Consider the following 25,445-nt stretch of genomic DNA (forward strand, 5'->3'; position numbering starts at 1 on the left):
ACGAAGAAAGAAAACCAAAAGACAAAAAAAGCATTGTTTTCAGAAATCTGAAGAAGAGTCAGCATATCCACATTAGTTGTCTATTCAATGCACAAAACACACAACTCAGAAAGACCTAGCTGTGCTTACCTCAGCTGGCGAAAGTCCTGTCACATAGTTTCCACCTAGGCCTTCTCGGCGGAAATACACCCCACTGTAGTCAATAGATAATGGACAATCCATTCCTGGACCATCTGGACAGTGGAAGACATACACATATCTAGAGAAGGGGCAAGATACAAAATAGCTCTTGGAACAAGTCTTAACCTCACAAACAATAAATCCAAACAATGGTGGTTGCCATGGGAGATCTGACTGTCAACTCTTACTGGGAAGTGAAGTCAAGGTGAAAACATGATGAGTCTTCATTATTACACATTCCCAATGACACAATTTGATTACCTATACTGAGGCATATCATTCATGGCCCAATAATTACTTCTTGGTAGCACAAGCTTTATTCCACTTCTTATCAAAGCAACTTTTCTCTGTGCTTCATGGTTATATTAAGATTCATGGTGGGATAATCTCTGCCAAACACTGTATAGTCAGTGTCATACAGCATAGAAACAACCCCTTCAGCTCAACATGAACATGGCAACCAAGTTGCCTACCTGAGTAAGTCCCATTTGCTTGAATTTGGCCCACGTTTCTAAACCTTTTCCCTCCATGTACACAAACAACCCCAATCTTGCAATTTGTTTTGTAAACAACAAGCTTGATTTTTTTTTTGTTTCTTGCAGATTCTGTGTGGCTTATGATGCAGTCCCCCAGTTCTCTATTTTGTCATATGGTTGTCTCTTTGGCTCACCTTTTTCTAGGTTCAACAGGAAGATTCGTTCCCTCCAAGGTGCCTTCAGGTCCAGTACCAATCCCGACCATCTCTGCTACTTTGCCTGACCATGCTCCAGCTGCATTGAGCAGCAAAGCACATTTCACTGGCTGGCACTCCGCACTGTTTGGCATCTGTACCTGTCACGAATCAGAAGTGACAAAGGTCAACAAATTGAGGCAATTTATCACTTATGCCCAATAGGTCTTAAACCTGAAACCTTTACTGTTTCTCTTGTTGAAAGGTGCCCGACCTGTTGAATATTTCCAGCAATTCGTGTTTTCATTTTAGATCCTCATCATCTGCAATTTTTTTGCTGTTCATTCAAACTATCAACTATTATTACGACACAATCCCAGAAAAACACATGGTGCCAATGTTATCCAATGTACTCAAAACACTACCACATTCCACCTCAACTGCAAACACCTGAAAGAATCAAGGGCTGAAAAATAGTTTTCATAGAAGTGACCAGAGCTCTAAAACAACAGAAAGTGTTGGAAATACCCAGGTGGTCAGGTTTGATGAAAGGTCTTCAACCTGAGACGTCACCATTTCTCTTTTCAAAACTGTGACCTGACCTGCTGAGCGCTTCTGGCATTTTTATTTTCATCAGTTACCAAAGCTCCTCTCCCAGCAGATAACTTGGGACAAGTCTTCACCCTCCTTTTGGGGATAATTTATGGACTATGTAGTTACAAGAAAGGTGAAACCCACCTCTAGATTTGATCGTTGAATCAGCACTTCGACGAGAATGGAAATAATTTATGCCTCAATAAAGAATGCATTTCAGCGTTGATGGTGCTAAGCTGAACTGATTCATACTTAGTGTGGGAAAAATGAGGCAGAGGATCCCAAAACTCTCATCCAGGAGAGAATTTTCTGTGGTTCTTGATCTACAGTAAGCATAGTGTCTGCATGCTGATGGCAAGGGCTAGTCAGATTCAACTGTACACTTCCCATACAGTATTACTAATAAGGAGTTAGTGGACTGTGTTTGGTATCCATCAGACCTGAAGCTCAGCAATAAACAGTACTTTTAGGACAGAAGACAATAGGTGCCATTTGGCCCTTCTAGCCAGCACCGCCATTCACTGTGATCATGACTGATCATACACAATCAGTACCCTGTTCCTGCCCTCTCCCCATATCCCTTGACCCCGCTATCTATAAGAGCTCCATCTAACTCTCTCTTGAATGCATCCAGAGACGTGGCCTCCACTGCCTTCTGGGGCAGAGCATTCCACATATCTACCACTCTCTGGGTGAAAAAGTTTTTCCGCATCTCTGTTCTAAATGGCCTACCCCTTATTCTTAAACTGTGGCCTCTAGTTCTGGACTCACCCATCGGCTTCCTGCCTCCAGCGTGTCCAATCCCTTAATAATCTTATATGTTTCAATCAGATCCCCTCTCATCCTTCTAAATTTCAGTGTATACAAGCCCAGTCGCTCCAATCTTTCAACATATGACAGCCCCGCCAACCCAGGAATTAACCTTGTGAACCTACGCTGCACACCCTCAATAGCAAGGATGTCCTCCCTCAAACTTGGAGACCAAAACTGCACACAATACTCCAGGTGGGGTCTCACCAGGGCCCTGTACAGCTGCTGAAGGACCTCTTTACTCCTATACTCAATTCCTCTTGTTATAAAAGCCAGCATGCCATTAGCTTTCTTCACTGCCTGCTGTACCTGCATGCTTGCTTTCATTGACTGATGTACAAGAACACCTAGATCTCACTGTACTTCCCCTTTTTCTAACTTGACCCCATTTAGAAAGTAATTCTGCTCTCATATGCTCCTGGTTTGGGAGGGGGGCTGGTGGTGGTGTCTCTCTATCTGTCCATCATTTTTCTCAGCACAGTGGTTATGGTCTGCCGTTTGTTTTTTTACATTGGGCTCTTTGGATTTCTTGTTGTGGCTGCCTGTAAGCAAACACATTTCAAAGTGTATAATTCATACAATCTTTGATAATGTACTTTAAATCTTTCATCATGAAAAGCACCATGAAATTTCCTTATTATGTTCCTTTTTATTTTAAAATCGCCTATATTTGTAATTTCAATTCATAGTTCAAGTCAATTAAAATGTTACCCATAATGTAAACCGAGAAGTTTTCTATTTTGTCCAGGCATGCCTAAGCAGGGTGGATGCTGCATGGCAGGACAGGTTTAAGAGAGGCACCGTTCTGCACATTGTGTTTACATGGACAAACGTGTGTATATCAATTTGCGATCACGTTGATGCGCATGTTCTGCGTGCATAGCATATTGTGCGTACTCATTATAATGAAGTAATTGTATTTTCAGGAGTATTTGTGATAGCAAAATGTCTCACCGATGTCGCAGCAGCTGCGATACTTGTGGCAAGTGTATGCTTAAATCTCAAAGATGGAACATGAATCCTCTTATTAGGAAAGCTAATGAGCTCTATTTTGAGCTCCTCACATTTGTTGCGCAACATGTGCAGTCAATTATAGCGCTTGGCTCAGAGGTACTCTGAGGAATGTTGTTCAGTGTCCTAATGATATGGCGAGAGCAGAAGAATCATGTTATTTCTGTCTGACCAGTGTCTCTGGTTTCTCTGCTAAACAGGAAATCCATGGAATACCACAATCTCCCTTCAGTCATGAGACCTGTGTCACATAATGATGGTCTTCCAGTACTGAGCCACGCAGAGACATGGAGTCCAGAGGAGACAAACGAAGATGTCATGATGGACGAGCCAGGAATGGAAAACGACACCGATACTGATACAGATTTTGAACTCTTTATGTTAAGTGAGCCTCATCTGATAACTCAATCTGAGTTAAATAACTTGGTCAGAGACTTGGGTTTGTCAAAGGCAAAAGCAGAATTAACGGTTTCAAGACTACAAGGATGGAATCCGCTGTCACCAGGCACAAAAATTTCCGTGAAGGATTTTGATATTGGAGACAGGTGCTTCCCCAGAAAAACTGATGCCAAGATTAAGGAAGGCATTTTTGTTGGTCCACGAATCAAACACGTCATCAATGACGGGCAATTTGAAGAACCTCTAGTCGACCAGAGAAAACTGCATTGAAGCCATTCAAGGATGTTGAAAATTTTCTTGGCAATTACAGAGCACCAAACTACATGCAGCTGGTTGACAACATGCTTCAAACATACAAAACCATTAAGTGCAACATGTCACTGAAGATTCATTTTCTGCATTCCCATTTAGACTTCTTCCCTGCAAATCTTGGTGCTGTCAGTGACAAGCACGGTGAAAGTTTTCACCAGGACATCGCAGCCATGGAAAACTTTAGCAGGGCAATTGGTATATCAATGCTGGCTGATTATTGTTGGATACTTAAGCGAGGAGCCTCAGATACTGAATACAAATAATAATCATCAAATCACTTTTAGTTCAGTTGAACTATCACAAAGCGTCAGCACCATTATGCAATTAAACGCATTATACTCAATAAAAGTTAGTTTGTTGTTTCTCCAAATTCCTATGTAATTCAAGTAATCTGAAGTTATATTACATAGAACATAGTATAATACAGTACAGGCCACAATGTTGAGCCGACACTTATACCCTGCCTCCTATACATTCCACCTTAATATACTTAATATACTTGTGTTCAGCTTCAAGCAGCCTATCATAACGACAAAAGAAATTTCTGAGGAATCAACACTTCCGAAAAAAATTGCTGTCTAGTATTATCTGGCAACACATACACACGAAATGCAGGAGGAATTGAGCAAGTTAGGCAGTATCTATGGAGGGGAACAAACAATGAAGGCTCAGGCTGAAATAGTGACCTTTTATCCCCTTTCACAGATGCTGCCTGACTTGCTGAGTTCCTCCAGCATTTTGTGTGTGTTGCTTCAGGGTTTCCAGCACCTGCAGAACCTCTTGCATTTAGCAGTTACTTGGTAACCAGCTTGATTTAGTTTCCATGTGGGCAAGTGATTAGTGATAAACTGGCTTGATTATACTCTGACATGGGGCTGAAGCTAAGTGCTGTAATATCATAAAACACTAGTTATATTTAGAGAATTGCATTTGGTTCTGTGCATCACACACAAAATGCTAGAATGTTTTGGCCTGAAACGTCAACTGTACTCTTTGCCATAGATGCTGCCTGACCTGCTGAGTTCCTCCAGCATTTTGTGTGTGTTGCTTGGATTTCCAGCATCTGCAGATTCTCTCTTGTTTGTGGCTCTGTACATATTGATTTTGGAGGTAAAAGAGTCTAGATTCAGAGTACCAACACCATGAAAGATAAACTGCAATAGGGTGTATGAGGAATTTTTTTTTATTCCTTCACAACAGCAGATTAACATGCTAACCATAATGTTAGAAGGGGATTGAAATAGTAAACTGAAAAATTCCCTTTGGTGGGAACAATCAAAACAAGTGGGCTAAACCTCAAAATTGGAGCTATGTCTTTCAGGGTGATGTTAGAAAGCATTTCTTAACACAAAAGTAGCAGAAATCTAAACTATATGCTTCTTTTGAAGAACTCAAAAGAAAGCAAAGACAAATTTCACACTAGTATCAATGAATGGTTATTGACTTTTAATGTCAATTTTGTTTCTCTTCATAAACACTAGCAGGCCTGCTGAGTGTTCCCAACATATCATGTAGTCATTATTGATCTACTCTTCTTGGCCATAAAGGATAGTCAAGCCAAAACAGGGATGCTGTGTTACAGACCAGTCAAGATCTAACTGAAAGGTAGAACAGCTTCAAAGAACTGAACAAGCTTCTGTTTCTATTTTAAAAAAGTATTTTTAGGATAGAATGGAAATGAGAACAGTGAGAAAACCAAGCACAAAAATACTTCTCATACAATGACGTTGTGAATTCTTTTCAATGAGATGGTGCTGCCGTCATCTCCCGCCATGTCTCTGGTGGAATGTTGAAAACCTATCACAATACGGAAAATTTTTTAAGCAATATGTTAATTAGTCAGTTCATTTAGCATCATCTTATCAAAAAAAAACAAAGCCTCCACCATTTTCCAACAATAGCAGAAAATTGAAGACTATTTCAAAGGCAGAACACCAAACATGGATAATGAGCTCAGAACTTCTCCCTGCATCATGTAGTAAAACTGGTTTGTCTACAATCTCTTATTCTGTGGGGCTGGTGTTAGCATAAATGGCAGATTAGTTTTTTTAGTAGTATTAAAATATAGCTACCAACATTGAAGTAGAGATTACGTATCAACATTTACCTCAGTGCTGGTTAGAAAGCAAGATCAGTAATGCTTACTAACATCACAATCCCAGATTGCATCATAACAAACACAGCTGGAATGTACCCCTTTCCTGTGAGACCAAGTAGATAGGCCCCGTTCACATCAACGACAGTCTTCATATCCCCTTTCAAACATAAATGTTTTGATTTTTACCATAATGTATATTCAGATTTTGACCTCTAATAGCTAGAAAATGTTGAAAGTAAGTCTTTACTTCCCCCCCCAAGAACTGTCAAAAAAATATTTATCACCAATGAAATTATAGAAAATTCATAACACAGGCCATTCATTCAGCCAACTTAACTGTGTTGACCAATGGAGGAAATAGTAAAGGGTTATTCCCTCAAAGAACTTGTTCCCATTTGCTCCATCTAGGAGGCTCTCAATTTTTTGAGACTTGGCTTTAATCCCTCCTTAACCTCTTTAGCTCCATAATAAAACCCTAACTTAAATTACTAAATCTAGCTTAAATAAAAATCAATCCTGGCAATAAACTCAAACTTCCTTCACCTCTTTTCCACAGGATTGTACAAGGTGTTCAAATTGAGATCAAACGAGTGCAGAGTTCCAGGATAACTCCTTGTTCTTACAATCTATGCCTTGACTGATAAAAGAAAGCATTTCCCATTTCATTTGAACAACTTTTGACCTCTTCCACCCCCTTTGAGGGTTTTTAAGACATACAATCTGAATCCCATCTCCTGCTCCTGACCTTTCCACATTATTGTAAAGACAGATTCTTTTTTGCAAATGCTGTTTGCTGATTTCACCGGTGAATAAAGATTTTGCTTCCTGAATTCTTTTGGGTATCTTACTGATTTTGGGCTGCTGATCATGAAAATTGCCATGAAATCAAGGCAGAATAACTGAGGCCAAGATTAAGGAAGGCGTTTTTGTTGGCCCACAAATCAAACAGGTCATCAATGACAGGCAATTAAGAACCTCTAGTCAACCAGAGAAAATTGCATTGAAGCCATTCAACGATGTCATTGAAAATTTTCTTGGCAACTACAGAGCATCAAACTACATGCAGCTGTTTGACAACATGCTTCAAGCATACAAAACCATGAAATGCAACAGGTCACTAAAGATTCATTTTCTGCATTCCCACTTAGACTTCTTCCCTGCAAACATTAGCGCTGTCAGTGACAAGCATGGTGAAAGGTTTCACCAGGACATCGCGGCCATGGAGAAACAGTGTCAGTGTAACTGAAATCCATCAATGCTGGCTAATTATTGTTGGACACTTGAGCGAGAAGCCTCAGACACCAAGTACAAATGAAAATTACTAACAAAACATTTTTAGCTCAGTTGAACTATTGCAAAGTGTCGGCACCATTACGCAATTAAACACATTATATTCATAAGTTAGTTTATAGTTTCTCCAAATTCCTACATGATACAAGTAGTCTGAAATTATGTCTGTGTTTTGCTTCCAGCGGTCTATCATAACCACAATAAAATTTCTCTGGAAGGAACACTTTCGGGAAAAAAAATTGTCATCCAGTGTTTGCTAAGTATCAGCACTTTTAGTTCACAGTATTTTAAAACTTTCCATTTTAACTGTGCAAAATTTTACTGAACTCATTCTTTGATGTATGCAGACAAGTCCCTCCACAAGCACCTTTTGTCCCCCTTTTGTAAAATCAAGACTGCAGTTGGCCCTCCTTATCCGCGAGGGATAGGTTCTGAGACCCCTTGTGGATACCAAAAAATGCGGATGCTCAAGTCCCTTATTCAACCCGTCTCAATGAGGTGGACCTTAGGACCCAGAGGAACCCCAGACCTTATTTAACCTGTCTCAGTGCGGTGGACATTAGTATCCGGTGGCGAAGCTCTGAATCCGCAGTGCTTCTGTTCATGAAAATAATCATGATCACGATTGAAAATAAAGTGGAAATCGGAAAGATCGGAAAGAAGTAAAACGCCATTGGTCATTGGAAAAGCGTTAGGTTACAGTTGATCAACGATCAAAAATTTTAAAGGATAAAGTGAATAAGGCTCTGCCCCAATGAAAGCTAGTTATAAATAAGCAACAAGATTCTTGATCAATTCCAAATTTAAGCTGACAGTCCGTCTCAGCTGGAATAGCAACCAAGGTGCTAAAACAAACCTTAATGCAGGAAACTAATCTTTCTAGATGCTAGCTAACTAGCAAAAACAACTATTATTCATGGCTGGCTTTTCAAATATAAAAAAGACAAGGTCTTTGGGGCAATTGTTCCAATGAAAGACACCCACCATCTAGGTTCAACAACTTCTTTCCCACTGCAACCAGGTTCTTGAACTGATCCGCAAAAACCCAAATACTACCTCAGACTATGCTCAATTTATGCTAATGTTGTGTTTATTTTGTCATGCCAATTGTATATAATCTGTTACTATATGTAATTTTAGGTTTGCCAATTCTGTACCAAGCTACAGCTGCTGCAATAAGTTATTTTTCATGGCATTTGTACACTGGATATGTCAGCCCCGATAATAAACTTAGTCAGAGCAGAGAGCATGGTTTACAAGCCCTTTGTCCCAACGGGTTCATGCTGACCATGGAGATCATCCAGCTAGTCCTATGTCCTGCATGTGGCCCATATCCCTCCACGTCCTGCTACTATGCACCTATCCAAGTATTTTTTAAAATGATACTGTTGTACCTCAATCACTTCCTCTAGCGTCTCACTACCTGTTGCATGAAAAAATTGCAATTAGGTTCCTTTTCTCTCTCATCCTAAATAAACACCCCCTCATTCTGGACTCCCCTACCTTGGGGAAAAGACTTATCATCCACCTTATCAATGGCTCTCAATTTCTAAACATACTGTAGCTATAAAGTCATCCCTCATTCTCTTATGTCCCAGAGAATAAAGATCTAGCCTGGCCAACCTCTCCCTTTGGCTCAGAACCTCTAGTCTGGCATTATCGTTGTAAATCCTTTCTGCATTTTTTCAGTTGAACAACCCACTGCCTAACATGATGACAATTGACAGCAAAAGTGAACTGAATAAATATGAAGAATTAACATTAAATAGTTGGCATGAGGGAGGGAGAAGGAAATGGTGTATTTCTTTTCATTGAACCTCTTGGAACCATCCCTGGCTGAACTTACAGAACTCAGGAAATGCCCAGGTGAAATCATGCTGTGGAATTGCTGAGTGAGAAGTGGATGTTTCCTCTGGTGGGGGAGTCCAGGACCAGAGAACACAGCCTCAAAGTAGGACGCCCCTTTGGAACAGAGATGAGGATGAGTTTTTTCAGCAAGAGGGTGGTGAATCTGTGGAATTCGTTGCCACAGATAGCCAAGGCCAAGTCATTGGCTATATTTAAAGCAGAGTTCGATAGGTTCTTGATTAGTAAGGGCATCAAAGCTTACAGGGAGAAGGCAGGAGAATAGGGTTGAGAGAGAAAATAAATCAGCCAAGATCAAATGGCAGAGCAGCCTCGATGAGCCAAATAGCCTACATCTTATGGAAACAACATCCATCTCTCAAATATTTTCTTCACAATAAGTTGCACAGAACCAAACAGTATTTATATACCACATTGTGAGTGGCAAAAAGAACCGAACAAAGTATTCTTAGATTTGCTTCTCATATTGCTGAGGGCTTCATGATGGCCACTCAATTGGATGGATTATATTTGTGTCTCAGACACTAACAGTGGCTCATTGGCTGTACTCCCATCTCAGCAACAACTGGGTGTAAAGGAAGGTACTGTATGAATTAAATTCACTCTTTCAGGCAATGGCACACAAGAGTGACCAAGATATCAGCTTAATCTGTAAAATGAGCTCCTACAAACTTCCAACTGTTAAGGAGCTGCAAAACCCAATTAATTAGAGGCCAACTGCTTGAAAGGCTTGACAAGCTAGGTGGAAGGAGAATGTTTTCCTTGACCAAGGAACCTAGGACCAAGGGACACAGTTGCAGAATAAGGGTCAAAATATTTCGGACTGAGATTAGCAGGAATGCCTTCATACAGAGGGTGATGTACTCTCTATCCAAAAAGGCTGAGGAGACTCAGTTGTTGAGTTCACTCAAAACAAAATAGAACAGTACTGAACATTTCTACACATTAACATAATTAAGGGTCAATGGGTCTCTGCTGGATAATGGTGTTGAGATAGAAAAATAAGACACGAAAGGCATAGCAGGTTTGATGGCCCAAATGACCTACTCCTGCGGCTACTTGCGTTTTTAAATATACATATGTTCTTACCCACCACCTTTCCATGACACTGATACACGCCCATTGAGATGGCCTTCCTACGGAATGCATTCAGTAGTAGCCAGGGATCAAACCAGCCTTCATTCTCCAAACCTACACAACAGATCATAAAATGAACAACTTATAGGCAAATTCAGAAAAGTTTGTATTTTCATTTCACTGGAGTGTTACTTCCACCTAGATCCTTTTGGCATAACATTTGCTATCCCAATTCCAGTCATTCCATAGCACAGCAGAATTTCAGTTTTGGTCCAGATACAGTTAAAAAGCACAAATTGAAAACTAATGATCTTAAATGCTAATCAGATGCACTTAAAACCAATGATTGAATCAAATTACTTGGAAGTGGGAAGTAAGCACGTGTCTTTTTCTTCAATCACTGATGCTTTTGGTTGAGGAATATGCATAAGAAAATTACTCTGCTGTTTTTGGAATCATGTAATGAAACCATTTTCAGCCTTGAAATCCATACTTCCAATAGTTCATCAAAATATCAAATTGGTAATAATGGATTTTTATCTGCCAAAGTTGTTGACATACCTAGGTTTTCAATTGCACAATTTTTAAATTTTTAAATTTTCAACCTTACCTTAAAATTTTTCCATGGCCTACTTCCATCATAACTAAACTTAAATTACCTTTACACTGGGACTCATGCCTTCAGGTCTGGAATTTCAGCCTTTCTTTCATCCTTTAGGTATTCCATAAAGCCAAATAGTTGATAAACATTTGACCATATTCCATGTGTGCGTAATGGTTTTAACACTTCTGTAAATAAGCTTACCAAGGTTTACCAAGGTTAATCTGTTGTTGTGATATTCACTAAGTTTACCAAGGTTAATCTGTTGTTGTGATATTCACCAAGTTCTCTCTGCGTTGTTTCTTTGGTCTCTTTTGTAACTGCAATTTAGTACAATCCCACAAACTGGAACTTCAGAAACAAAACATTATCTCACAATCTAATTCTTGGTTAAGGGGGAAAATGGGGAAAAACAGCACTGTACATACACCTCCACTCTACGTAGATGCTGGAAATCTAAAATAAAGAGTAAATTTCAGAAAACCTAGAAGGTCAAGACCATTTATGGGAAGAGAAACAGTCAACAGTTTGGGCCTGTGACTTTTTGTTAGAACTGGGAAAGGGGGAGATACAAGTCAGGCTTCAGTTTCAAGAAATGCTTGGCTCTTTTACACTTACAAACGCACTACTAGGAACACTTACATTACATTAATATTGGGAGCATAAAATGGAATTGGATTTTCATGAACAGTGCTATCATGAGATTGTGGAGATCTCTTTAATCACAATTTGTTAAGGTCAGCCATCTTATAGTAAGTAGTGTAATTTTATGGTGAGTATTAAAATTCAACAGAGAATGTTAGACGCAATTCCCTCCAACGTGCTAATCATAGATTTTATATTTTAGATGGACCTATCCTCATTCTTGGTAATCAGGAGACCATAGTATACCAACATTTCTACTGTTTCAAAACAAATGTCATTGAGAAATTCAACAGGTTGGCTGCTCCAATTAATGGAAAAACAGCTTTCAGTTTTCTTCTTCTGAGCTTGGGTGACCCAGTGTGCTGGTGTTGAACAGTGGGTATTACATGCTGGATTTAGTTGTTCTACACTTAAGTCAGTTTTTAAAATTATAATTTTTATTATCAGTTACTTTCCAAGATGGACTCACCATATGAAGCCAAAGCAATGCCATCTGTGTTGATCCACGGGAACTTCCTCTGTAACTGCTGAGGTGTTAAGAGAGTGACTGCTGCTCCCTGACTCCTGAGAACCAAACATTACATTGACTCCAGCTTCATTTAGCTCTTAACATTTCACTTGGAAATTATTGTAGATTCAACCCACAAAGCAATGCCGTTATGTCTACGTAAAGGGTCTGAAGTAATTGCTTCTGAAGATAAACTCCTCAGTTTCTTACCACCAACGACAAGTGAAAGAAACCCGATCCTCCACTGATCCACAATGCTATAAATCAAGTATCATTGATCTGTTACACTGAGAACTGGCAGCTCCCAAGCTGCATCATTGTAAAGGATGCTTTCCCTCATCATAGTCCCACTCCAGGGGTTCCCAACCTGGCGTCCAAGGACCTCTTGGTTAATGGCAAGACTCCATGGCATAAAAAAGGTTGGGAACCCTTGAGCTAGACAGTAGAGAGCAAACAGATCATTCTTTGGAAGCCAAGCTAGTAAATGAGTATTTTGATCCCCATCTAATCACCAAGACAAACTCAGTAAGAATTTTCTTAAACAAGAGATTCTGCAGATGCTAGATATCTTGAGCAACACACAAAATTCTGAAGGAACTCAGAAAGTCAAGCAGCAGTTACAGAGAGGAATAAACAGTTGACATTTTGGGCCAAAACCCTTCAACAGGACTTGAAAAGAAGGGGTAAGAAGCCAGAATAAGGAGGGAAAGGGGAAGGAGTACAAGCTGGCAGGTGAGGGGGAAGCAGCAAGAAGCTGGGAGGTGACAGATGGAAGAACAGGAAGGAGAGGTGATGGGCAGTTGAGGAGAGAGAACGCATGAGGGAGAAACCAAAATGGGGAAATAGAAAGAGAGAAAAGTAGGGAGGGAGTGAACTCACTGGAAGGTAGAGAAATTGATGTTCATGCTAAACAGATGGAATATGAAGTGTTGCTCCTCTAACCTAAGTGTGGCTTCGTCATGGCAGCAGAGGAAGCTAACGACTGACATGTCGGATTGGGAAAGGAAAGTGAAATAGAAATGGGTGGCCACGGGGAAATCAAACCTTTTGTAATGCTAATAATTTTCTTGTATATACTGTACACCTATTACAATAGGAAGGTACCAGGGATACTCACCAAAAGCGGGCAGTGTCAATAGAGAGAACAGAAAGAATATTTCAGGTCAGTGACCTTCCATTAGAACACTGCCAAAGCTCAGTTTCTAATGCAAATCAACCTGAAATGTCAATCCTGTTTTGCTCACTAAAAATCCTGCTTGAATTGAGAGTAAAACGTGGAAGTTTTAGTTTTAAATTTCAGTTTTATGGTACCTGTGGTCTTTTTTTTTAAGCTCTGGGATTGGATTTAGCTGTGTTCCTAAGATTTAGTAGGGTACCAATTCTATGAGCTTGACAATATGCATTTGAAAAAACAGAGGTACCAGCACTGCAAAATGACTCTGCATTTTATAGAGACAACAAGAAAACTGGAAGAAAAATCATTAAAAGTAACAGATCATCCCTGCTCATCAACTCTTCACTAATTCCTTGTATGGTAGAGTTTTATTATTAAAGTATCTCACCTCTGAATATTGTAATTTTCTGCCAGGATATCACTCTGCTCCTTCCCAGCTAAAAAGAGATACCCTGATGGATTAAAGTGAATATCCACAGGGTCCTCATTCACCACGTTCAGGTGTTCCTGTTGGGCAAACATACAATGAGCTTCACCTCACCATTAATCTTTCTTTTGATAACTCTGCCAAGGACACTATTCATTTACCACACATCGTTTCTCATTATAGAAAACCAATGTCCCATCCAATGGTTCAGAGGCTACAAACTTAATAATTAGATAAATATATTACTATGTTGTGTACAATTTCTCAAATATTCCACTAGGCTAATCAAGAAAGATTAGCTCTGTAGACTTTGATACCATGGTCAACAACATTGAAAACAAAAAAGACTAAATGGTGTGTTTCTTGTTTTACCTTTCTTTCCTTCCTTCCCCACAAAAACTCAGAAAATTTTATTCCACATCTCAAATTTCTGGGAAATGATTTGTGGATTCTGTAAGGGTGAATTTCCATTACCCAAACAGCTCTAATGGGGGATTGTCTATATAGAGAATTTTATGCCATTTCATTGGGAACATATGGAAGCCCACTTAAAATAGCAAAAGAGTGGAACAAGTACACACTCAGCCACAATCCTCCTGTCTCACCTACAGCAAAATTTTCTGGTTCAATATTAGCCTCATCAGCCACAAAACAAGAACAGAGCCAATACATACTTAACTCTGAGATATTGTTTAACAGGACTGTCTGTGTGGGTTTCTTCCAAACACTAGGTTTCTTTCCACATTCAAAACAAAACATTAAATGGTGACTTGTAAACTGGCCTTAAGAACGACCTTTTGGATAAACAGTGCTAGCAAATGGAGCTTGTATGTTGGTGTAGACTCAAGAGAGTTCAAGGGCCTGTTTCTGTGCTGTATCCAGTAGGCAGCGTAGCACATGGCAGCAGCGGCCTTTCGGATCTGATGCTACCTTAATTTAGTTTTTTTAATTTAATCTGAAATTAAAATTTAATTTTAAGGCACAATTAAGGTTTAGGGCAATGGATAACAGAACCATCACCAGTTACTGCTACAACACAGAGATTGCCCAAAAACAAACATTCATAAAAATCTGCTGGCTAGATTGAGCGACCTCGGCTTGCTGAGGGAATCGGGCCTGCAGTCCTCGGAGTTGCTTGATGCCAGTAGCCGGAGGTGGGGACGTCGTAGGCAGTGTGCATGGAAGCGAAAGCAAGGCGAGCGGGCAGGAGTCTGTGCCAGGAAAAAAGCAAGCCCGAGCCGGCCGGCCCTCCCATCCATTCTGCTCTCCAACGCCTGCTTGCTGAGGGAATCGGGCCTGCAGTCCTCGGAGTCGCCTCATGCCAGTGGCCGGAGGCGGGGACAGAGCAAGCGGCGTGCGAGGAAGTGGAAGCGAGGCGAGCGGGCAGGAGTCCGTGCCAGGAAAAAAGCAAGCCCTAGCCGGGCGGCTCTCCTGTCCATTCTGCTCTCCAATGGACATTAAATTGGACTCCATCTGTGGCAATGAAATACTCGGCGGGAGTACAGAAACAGACGGAATACTGGACGCCGCCATTCAGCTGATTATTTAAGGAACAGATATTCCCCCAAGCCACCGGACTACCAACCTACTGCCCCCTGCTGTGCCTATTGTCTTGTTTATTATTTATTGTAATGCCTGCACTGTTCTGTGTACTCTATGCAGTCCTAGGTAGGTCTGTAGACTAGTGTAGTTTTTGTGTTGGTTTACGTAGTTCAGTGTAGTTTTTGTATTGCTCATGGTTCTGAAAAAGGTTGTTTCATTTTTACTGTGTACTGTACCAGCAGTTATGGTCAAAATGACAATAAAAAGCAACTTGACTTGTATCTCTCTCTATGACTCCATGACCAATGTAGTTCAAAAGAATACTGTCCTGTCTATTAGATAATATGTTAAACTGAGGTTAAAAAATCCAGGATACAATTTCATTACAATGGGGGAAGTTTCCTCTGGTAATCCTGGCTATTAACTATCCCACAATCAACATCATTACCTCGCCAATATTTATGGGAGCTGTGTGGGCCTTATTGTGCGCCATGTTTCTTACATTACAACAGTGACTGCAACATGCACCTGAGATGATCATTTTATTTTTATTTCAGATTGAGGACATATTAGCTTTGCTCGTTGGATATGTATGCAGGGGAGGAGAAAGATCAAATCTGCCAAGGGCTCCTTTTTCCTGGGAGAAGAATCAGACTCAACTTTGCTTTCCCACCACTCACTGCCTTGCTCTTATGAAGAATGTTTCAGATAAAGTGAAAAACTACTAAAGCTAGATTTTAATTTAAAACTTCTAATCTTACATAAAGATTCCAACCAAGGCTCAATTAGAAAAAGCAAAAATACTAGGCAACAGCTAGCATGACTAGATAAGGGCCATGCATTCCATCAGTACCTGGACATTGCGAAGGAAACGAGCAGACTCAATTGACAGGTGGATATTTTCTGGCACAGAGAACTGTTGGCGAATTCCTCCCACTGACAAGACTGTGGAGGATCTAGAATACTACATGGAGAGAAAGGAGAAATTACATCTGATCTGTGCTGAGTTACAGGCAAGGACAGTGTAAGCAGAGTCAAAGCAGTAACTTACAAAAGGGAATTGGATATTTAGTTGGAAAGGAAACAACGGAAAGGCTATGGATAAAAAGCAAGTAAGTAGGATTAATGGAATAACACTTTCAAGGAGCACAATGAACTGAATAGCCTCTAACACTGTAGCAATAGCCACCCTAACTATCATTAGCACTATTAATGGAAAACATTTTAATTCAAAACAGAACCCCAGGCAGTTTAGCGTAGTGGTCACCAACCTTTTTATGCCCAAGATCCCCTACCTCGGCCTTAGTGAAAGGCAAGATCGACCCCAGATCAATCAGTTACACGCATGCACCGGCAGAAAAGACCGGAAGTAAAACCCCACAACTCAGAAGTAGAAATAATGTATAAACACCAGGAGTACCCACCCATTTTTGCACTGCAGACTGGTTTAATACTGATAATATTCTTGCGGACCGACCGGCCAACAACGGGGGGGGGGGGGTCTTAAACACGGAGAGAATACAGTGTTACTCGAAGCAGGTTCCTTATGTCCAGTCTATTCCGCAATTTAGTTTTTGTGGCTCTTGGCACTTAGCTTCTGTCCCGCTTGCTCATGTTTTTTCCGCTCACAAACTCAACTGGTTTATCTTTAAGTGCAGGGTGCTTGGACTCAAGGTGCCGAAGCAGTTTTGAGGGCTTCATTGCCTCATTAGACAGTCTCCCAGCCCGAACTCCAGCCTCTACTACACCCGCTGCCAGCCGCCTTGGCCAAGTGCGGCCGGTCGTGGGTGGGGTGAGAGGACAAGGCCAGGTGCGGCTGTTCCTGTACCGGGGCCGCGGCGGTTGCAGTCCGGAGAGAGCGACCGAGCGAGCGTGGAGTGTGACAGGGTGCCCGCCCCCCTTGTAGGATCTATCAGCCGACAAAAGTTTGCTTCAGTAGATCGCAGCGAGGTAGCTGCTCTGCTACTTACGAAACCCTGAGCCCGAATTAGATCGTCTGTGAATATTTTAGCACCGGGTTCCCCACGAACATTCGGTGTGCTAAACAGGTTTAGAGGCGGCACCCATCTGTCCGTGCTCCAGACCAGTATCAACGGCACTTCCTGACAGCCGCGCGAGGCCAACCAGTGATCCCTGGTGAAAGGGTATCACTGCGTTTAGGTGACTGATGACCTCGCGTGGGTTCAAGTTCAACAGTGGGTGTGACAGGGAATGAGGAAAGGTGCAGCTGACTCGTATCGTTTCCTTGTGGCCCGGTGGTTGGGGACCACTGAAGTACACTGTAGTGCATGGCGGGGGAGCTGCACGCATGTGCACTGGGCAGAAAGAACAGAACTAAAACCCCGCAACTTGGAAACAATCTCTCAACAGTATTTGTCTTTCAATTTTTTTTTTTTTTCGGGATCTACTGGGAAAGTCTCAAAGATCGACCAGTTGATCACAATCGACGGGATGGCGACCACTAGTTTAGGAGCTATTAAGACAAAGGCTTAGACCACGAGTTTGGTTTTTAAAGGTGCTTGTTAAAACTCAAGATATGTGGAGGGACAACGGGGTTTTAGGAAAGAATTTAATTCATGATGCAAGCATGAATTCAAACATCAATTTAAAACAGTTATTTGACCAATGTTAAACTCAAAACAGTCAATCTGACTTCAAATATTGCTTGATGTTTAGTTGCTAGATATATTAAAGATACTAGAGTAATACATGCTATTGTTGAAGATTTTTATGCTAACATTAAGATCTGTTTTATTAATGCAATGCACAAGGAAGTGTTTGCCTCGGTAAATGAATAATTTCTCTGATAGATGTCCACTCACAGTTGGGTCTCTCTCTACTACCACCACACGAATTCCTTCCCGGACTGTCTCTTTTTTCTTCAACCAGTATGCAGTAGACCAACCTACTACCCCTCCTCCAATGATGACAACATCAGCCCACTCAGGAGGTAAGCCAGAGGTCTGGTGCAAGGGGCTCCAGTCACTGCCAGGGAGTGCTTCCTTGACTTTGTGTTTGAATTTGGCAAATTCATTTTCTAGATCTGGAAAGCAAATTAGATATTTTAAACACAAGAGACTCTGCAGATGACAGTTCTCAGCCTGAAAAAAAAAACAACTGTTTATTCCCCTCCACAGATGCTGCTTGACTTGCTGAATTCCTCCAGCATTTTGTGTGCTGTTCAGTAAAGGAGTTTTGCATACCTTCACAGTGGTACATCATTAGACACAGTAACACAAATCTTCAATCACCACCCCATATACGTGCACAATCCAACAGTAAAATATAATCAGGGCCGCAAATAAATTATGTTCCTAGGAAGCCCAAAAGTTCCACGGCTAAATGAAAATCATAAAACTGCAGATACTGTAAATCCGAAATAAAGTTAGGGCCCAAAATAAAATTAAGAGCCTAGCAGCATCCGTGGAAAAAGAAGCTGTACAGTATTGCCTATTGCTACCCTGTTTAGAAATGGCTTAATATGGATCAGGAATCAAACTAACATTTCTGGTGTGCATGTGCTAACAACCACAGTTGCCAACTGAATGGCTAGTTGGAGCTGTTTACTTGTCGAACATTGGTAAGATACCAAATTTTGAGTGGGCCAATTAATTTTGAAAGTAGTTGATAACTGTCTTGGAGAGTTCACACTAAAAGAAAAAAAAATTAAGGCAGGAAGGATTGTATTAAATTTGACACCAAACTAGCTTTGGACTTACTTGGCCAACCAGGTCAAAAACAGAATTTACAAAGAGTCTCTATGACTACAAGAAGACTTTAGAATGTATTCCAAAGTTTGAAATTTGGCAGTGGAAGAAATAACAGTTATAGGAACAACATAAATTGAGAATATGGAGAACCGACAGAAGTCCAAGATAAATAGACAGTCCCATATAGACTATTTTACATGTTTTTCTTAACACAGTTATCCAATCTGTTAAAACAACTATTTCAAGAAGACCTAACACAGTAATTTTGCACTCAATACAGAATTTAATAGCTTAGGAAACAATGTCACTTCATGGCAACTCCTTTGCTTGCATCTTTGGAAACAGATCTACTTCTATCTTTAATATCTCTATTTTTCCCTTTTGGGGTCCTTTAGAAAACCCAGACCTGGAGTTATATGCTGACTTCGGTTCTTTGCAAGAATGGGACCCGCTCTCAGGGTCTCACAGCTGGCCATTATTCAATATACCAAGGACATGTCCTAGAAGATTAGCTCGTCTTTGAAGATTTGGGATTTTGTGGTTCTGGAGGTGGGTGGACTCGAGGTCGGTGCTCCTATAGGAAATCAGTGTGTCGTGGGAGACAGAAGATCTCCGGATGTGTGCTCAGACACCAGGAGTTCTTTGGGCACAGAGCTCAGAAAAAGCAACGCAACGGACATTTAATGGCATAAATCAGCGAGTTTTGTTTTATCTCCCCTCTCACTGTGAAACAGAAACACCCCTTTTTCCCTTATTAGGGAGAGAGAGAGCCTGCGGTATGTCGAAAACTGGGTGAACAAGTCGGTTTTGGGGTACTGCAAGTCTGTGTCTTCACTGATGCTTTGCTGCATGCTTGAGTGCTCGGTTGGGGGGGGCACAGATGCTTTTTTTTTTGCTGGTGGGGGAGGGGGATCATTGCCTTGCTACTGCATGTGCATGGATGTGGGGGGGGGAGCTGGGAGGGGGCTTTGAGGGTCTAACATTTAACTGTCATTCATTCTTTGGGGGCACTCCTGTTTTCATGGATGGTTGCGAAGAAAATAAATTTCATTATTTATTTTGTATACATTTCTCTGACATTACACGTACATTTGAAACTAATGCTAAATGCAAAGGTATTCCTCCCAGCAAAGATCCATGATCCACAATGGGAGAGTTTGAAGAAGAACCCACAAAGGTTTGTTTCAAAGAAAAAGTAGCTGCTCACATGGCAACTGGGATGCGCAACTTTCAATGTCAAATTTTACTGACCCAAACTGATTTAGACAGTGTTACCTGAGGGATACAAGGAACTGGAATTTTGCAGTCAACAGGAAGCACAGTCAGCTTGCCATTAACCACTGAAACTTATAAAAGAAAAAATATTTTAAGACCATAAGACATAGAAGCAGAATTAGGCCATTTGGCCCATCGAGTCTGCTCTGCCATTCAATCATGACTGATTTTTTTTTTAAACAAATCTCCTCCTCAATCCCAGTTCCTAGTCTTTTCCCCATAACCTTTGATGGCATGTCCAATCAAGAACCTATCAATCACTGCCTTAAATACCCCCAATGACCTGGTCTCCACAGCTACACGTGGCAACAAATTACACAAATTCACCACCCTTTGGCTAAAGAAATTTCTCCGCATCTCTGTTTTAAAAGGGCGCCCCTCAATCCTGAGGCTGTGCCCTCGTCCTAGACTCTCCCACCGTGGGAAACATCCTGTGCATATCCACTCTGTCTAGGCCTTTCAACATTTGAAAGGTTTCAACGAGTTCCCCCTCATCCCTTTGCATTCCAGCGAGTACAGACCCAGAACCATCAAACGTTCCTCGTATGATAACCCTTTCATTCATGGAATCATCCTTGTGAACCTCCTCTGGTCCCTCTCCAATGCCGGCACATCTCTTCTAAGATGAAGGGCCCAAAACTGTTCACAAAAGGTAAGGCCTCCCAGTGCCTTATAAAGCCTCAGCATCACATCCCTGCTCTTGTACTCTAGACCTCTTGAAATGAATGCTAACATGGTACTTGTCTTCCTCACACCGACTCAACCTGCAAGTCAACCTTCAAGGTGTTCTGCACAAGGACTCCCAAATCCCTCTGCATCTGATTCTTGGATTTTCTTCCCATTTAGAAAATAATCTGCAAATTTATTTCTACTACCAAAGTGCACGACCATGCATTTTCCAACAAGTCCTTCTGCAGCCTACCCGTTTTCACAACACTAACTGCCCCTCCACCATCTTTGTATCATCTGCAATGATTGGGTCAAAACCCTGCATCAATTAAACTTATTGTTATCAATGAGTCATGGAATAGAAGGAGTACCATGTGAAGGCTGCATTAAGGTGGCAATGGACTGCAAAGAAAATAAAAATTATACTTCATGCAACACCACCGATAGAGGAAAAGCCAGTGAGATAGTGGGTCGCCTTGAAAGGCAAGGAAACTAGACCTTTTATGTCTATCCTTTAAGTCAGCCTTAGACTCCATTAAGCTAGTGGTGTTACTGTTACATTTTACCTGTGGTTGAACTCCAGAATTGCAATAAACAATCAAATTCTGTAGGTTACAACATCCACTGAGATACCATTTTGCTAAGTCTTTCAGTTCCTGTTAATTTTTCTTTTATGGTCAAAGCATTGTTTATGTTTAAGTAAGAGCAACATTACATGTTCTTAACTTGACAGTTTAGAAAGATACAATTTCACTTGACAAATATATATATACTATTGCTTGAACAACAACATTACCAAATGTAATGGAGCACAAAAAACCAAAAGGTTCCCCTTGATGGTTTAAACAAACTTTTTACTCTCGAACCCATTGTTTTCACCTCCATTCTCAGGTCCAGTGACTTCCTCGTCACTAACATCAAGACAATCCAATCATCGTTGCCACTTCCCTCCCATCATCTGGTAGAACAACCTTTCAAAGATCGCTCTTGGCCAAGCATTGAATTTCTTTCTTACTACTCATTATGTTCTCCAAGTCCCTCTTGTTCATGATACTGATCTCCTGCTCTATTGATCATTTTCTCATCACACCATTGACCTATCAAGTTAATCTTGATTTAACATTAGTTAATATCGTTAATTGTGTACTTTTCAAGTACTTCTCAAGTACTTTTCACTTATCAAAGCTTCTGCAGTGAAAAAAATCAAAGTCAAAGCCTGTATGAGACTTTGACCTCGATCTGTATGAACAGTATGCAAGCAAGCTTTCCTGGTGCATTTAACAATAATAAACAAACACATTCCAAAAGATTTAATGATTTGCTTTATTTGTCACATGTATATGAAAAAATTGAAACATAGTGACCTGGATCATTTGCGTCATATCAAATCAGCAAAGATTGTGCTGAGGGAAGCCCAAAAATGTTGCCACGTTTCTGATGCCAACACAACATGCTCACAACTTACTACCCCTAACCATATAGTCTTTGGAATGTGGGAGAAAACCAGAGTACCCACAAAAACCATAGTCATGGGTAGAAGTACAAACCCCTTACAGACAGTGGTGCCAACTGAACTACAATTGGTCATCACTGATGCTGAAAAGCAATAGTTGCTATGCTAGCATGCCACAACAATCAAATTCTAATGGTAAAGCTGATGGAGCACTTGAACGGCAACCAAAAACAGGCATAATCAATGTGTAGAACATGCTAAGGTGCTGGTTGAGGTTAAGAAGGATGTGGTGTTGGAGCCTCTGGACAATCGGATAGATAGATCCTTAGCACCACATGGGATATACCTCAGGTTACTATGGGAAGAGATTAGTGGAGTGTTGATGATGATCTTTGTGTCCACCCTGCCTGGCCACAGGAATGATACCAGATGATTGGAGGGTGGCAAATGTTGTTCTGTTGTTAAAGAAAGGTTATAGGGATAATCCTGGAAATTTTAGACCTGTGAGCCTTGCATCAGTGGTGGGCAAACTATTGGAGATGATTTTTAAGGATACCATATAGAGGATTTGGAGAAGCATTGTTTTATAAAGGATAGTTAGGACAGCTTTGTGAGGGGCAGGTCGTGCCTCATGAACCTGAGTTTGGCAAGGAGGTGACAAAACAAATTGATGAAGGTGGATGCGGTGTATATTGACTTGACTTTAGCAAGGCATTTGACATGGCACCCTACGGTAGGCACATTCAGAAAGTTATGAGGCACAGGATCCATGGAAACTTGGCTGCGTGGATTCAGAATTGGCTTACCCACAGATGGCAGAGGATGGAAGTAGATGGAATATATTCTACCTGGATGTCGGTGACTAACAGTGCTCTGCAGGGATCTTTTCTGGGACCCCTGCTCTTCGGTACTTATTTATAAATGACTTTGATGAGGAAGTGGAGGGGTGGGTTACTAGGTTTATAGCTGACATGGAGGTTGAGTGTGTTGTGGATAGTGAAGAGGGTTACAATAAGAAATAGACAGGATACAGAGTTGGATGAAGTGGTAGATGGAGTTCATTCTTGAAAAGGTGACACACTTTGGAAGATCAAATATGAAGGCTGAGTACAGGGTTAATAGCTGGATTCTTAGCAGTATGGAGCAACAGGAGGGTCTTGGAATCCAAGACCATAGAGTCCTCAATGTTACTGCACAAGTTGATGGAACAGTTAAGAAGGCATATGGTATGCTGGCCTTAGTCAGGGGATTGAGTTCAAGAAACAGGAACTTATGTTGCAGTTCTATATAAATCAGGTTAGACCACACTTGGAGTATTGTGGTCAGTTCCGGTCACCTCGTTATAGGAAAGATGTGGAAGCTTTAGAAAGGCTGTAGAGGCGAGTACCAGGATGCTGCCTGGATTAGAATTTATTTAAATCCATCCCACAACGTACCGACATGCAAATTTAAAAGTCTAATGGCTTGTAGAAAGAAGCTGCCTGTTGGTCCTGGTTTTAATGCTGTGATAGCATTTGCCAGATGGAAGTAATTGAAACAGTTTATGGTTGAGATGACTGATGTCCCCAATGATCTTCCAGGCCTTCTTCCTGCTATAAATCTCCTCAATGGAGGAAAGTTCACATCCACAGATCTGCTGGGCTGTGTGTAAATCTCCCTGCAGTGCCCAACAATCAAGGTTTGTGCATTCCCATACCAGGTGGTGATATAGCCAGTCGGTCTTATAAGGTTGAAAGACAACTTTATACAGGTGTATAAGATTATGAGAAGTGTACTGTAGATAGAGTGGAGAACAAGCACTCCCCTCCCCAGGGAAACACTGGGCAACCCTGGAGGACATACATTTCAGGCGAGTGGAGAAAAGTTTAGAAAAGGTATCAGAGGTATTTTTTTTTTAAAAAACACGCAGCAATCAGTGGGTGACTGGAACACAATGCCAGAGGTTGTATCTGCCTCTACAGCAGAGACATATAAAAGACTCTTATAGCCATATAGAGGCAAGAAGCAGGAGGCATACATCGGAGATGAGGATTAGCTTGATCTTGAAGGTCTATATTAGTCTACACAACAACATATGCTGAAGGTACTGCATTACACTGCTGTGTTTCTATGCCTCCCAGGATAGAACCGGGGTGAATATCTCAGGCAAGCTCCCAAAACTATTTCCCCAATTACTTGAAGTGAAGGCTCAGTGATTTATGGAATCTCAAAGAGTAACACCTGATCCACTTACCAACACAGCTCAAATCAAACAGTGCTCCCAAATACAAACTTTGGTGACGACTCAGTGGCAATCACCCCAACGTGACCAGGACTACCAGGTACCGGCTGGAAGAACACCCACTATACAATGGAAACTCAAATCACAGCAATTTTACAAAGTTTTTTTTAAGAAAAGGGTCAAAAGACCAGTTGTAACTGTAGCACTGAATGCAAAACGATTTCTAGCATACATGGTAGATCAGCGGGTCAGTCTGCATCCGTGGAGGGGTAATGGACAATTGACGTTTGGGGTGAAGATACTTCATCTGAACCGTCCATCTTCTTCCACAGATGGAGTTCGTCCAGCACGTTATTTTACTTCCCATATCTCAGAATCCGCAGCCTCCCGTGTCTCCATAACCCCGCTCCGATGCCGCCACGGGACGGATCTCCCTATACACGCTGCCCGACCTAAACCATTAATACTCTTTTGGGCAGCGGCAATATCGCCCTCACCTCACCTTTAAAGAAGTCATCGTATCTCCACGCCCGGACGCTGCAGTGTATAGCGGCACGACGCCAACAGACCGGCAAAATGCCCCTAGCAGCAGCTCGGCAACAGCCCCAAGACAACATGGCCGAGCCCGGGACGCCAGCACCGCGCCACGGACCAAGGTCAGCGGGTGGGTGGGAGGCTGCGTCATTACGTCATCGTGCACGGGGAGGAGCAAACGCGTTTTCCGTCAAGTGATGAGAGGAAGCTTGCAGGTTAAATCTCTAGGCGCCAAAAGTATTCAGATTGAAAATGGTGAATTAAGTTCTGATGGAGCAAAAACACGGTGTCAGGCGGCAAACAAGGTTAATGGTTAACGATTCACCATGGTCATCCTCGTTTTACCTCATCAAGTTATCCCACCCTCGCTTCAATTTAA

The 25,445-nt window shown here is 41.4% G+C and overlaps 1 protein-coding gene across 5 annotated transcripts in view; it reads right to left on the reverse strand.

Moving 5' to 3' along the window:
- Nucleotides 1-25,207, reverse strand: part of foxred1 (FAD-dependent oxidoreductase domain containing 1) — a 37,883-nt gene extending 12,676 nt beyond the window's left edge. For 2 of the 5 annotated variants that reach the window (XR_009509112.1, XM_059957218.1), the window contains exons 1-9: nt 25,035-25,207; nt 18,027-18,247; nt 16,058-16,168; nt 13,624-13,742; nt 12,023-12,117; nt 10,320-10,421; nt 5,697-5,773; nt 851-1,011; nt 130-259 (exon numbers count right to left, since the gene is read on the reverse strand). Coding sequence is in view for 4 of the 5 variants with exons in the window: in XM_059957218.1 (XP_059813201.1) it covers nt 130-259; nt 851-1,011; nt 5,697-5,773; nt 10,320-10,421; nt 12,023-12,117; nt 13,624-13,742; nt 16,058-16,168; nt 18,027-18,247; nt 25,035-25,149 (1,131 nt within the window). In the remaining variant the exon portion in view is untranslated. The remainder of the gene's footprint in view (nt 1-129; nt 260-850; nt 1,012-5,696; nt 5,774-10,319; nt 10,422-12,022; nt 12,118-13,623; nt 13,743-16,057; nt 16,169-18,026; nt 18,248-25,034) is intronic. The other 3 variants (XM_059957217.1, XM_059957215.1, XM_059957216.1) reach the window with 3 other exon arrangements.
- Nucleotides 25,208-25,445: the final 238 nt, after the last annotated feature.

This window comes from Hypanus sabinus, chromosome X2, assembly GCF_030144855.1.
Source record: "Hypanus sabinus isolate sHypSab1 chromosome X2, sHypSab1.hap1, whole genome shotgun sequence".
NCBI classification, from domain to species: Eukaryota; Metazoa; Chordata; class Chondrichthyes; order Myliobatiformes; family Dasyatidae; genus Hypanus; species Hypanus sabinus.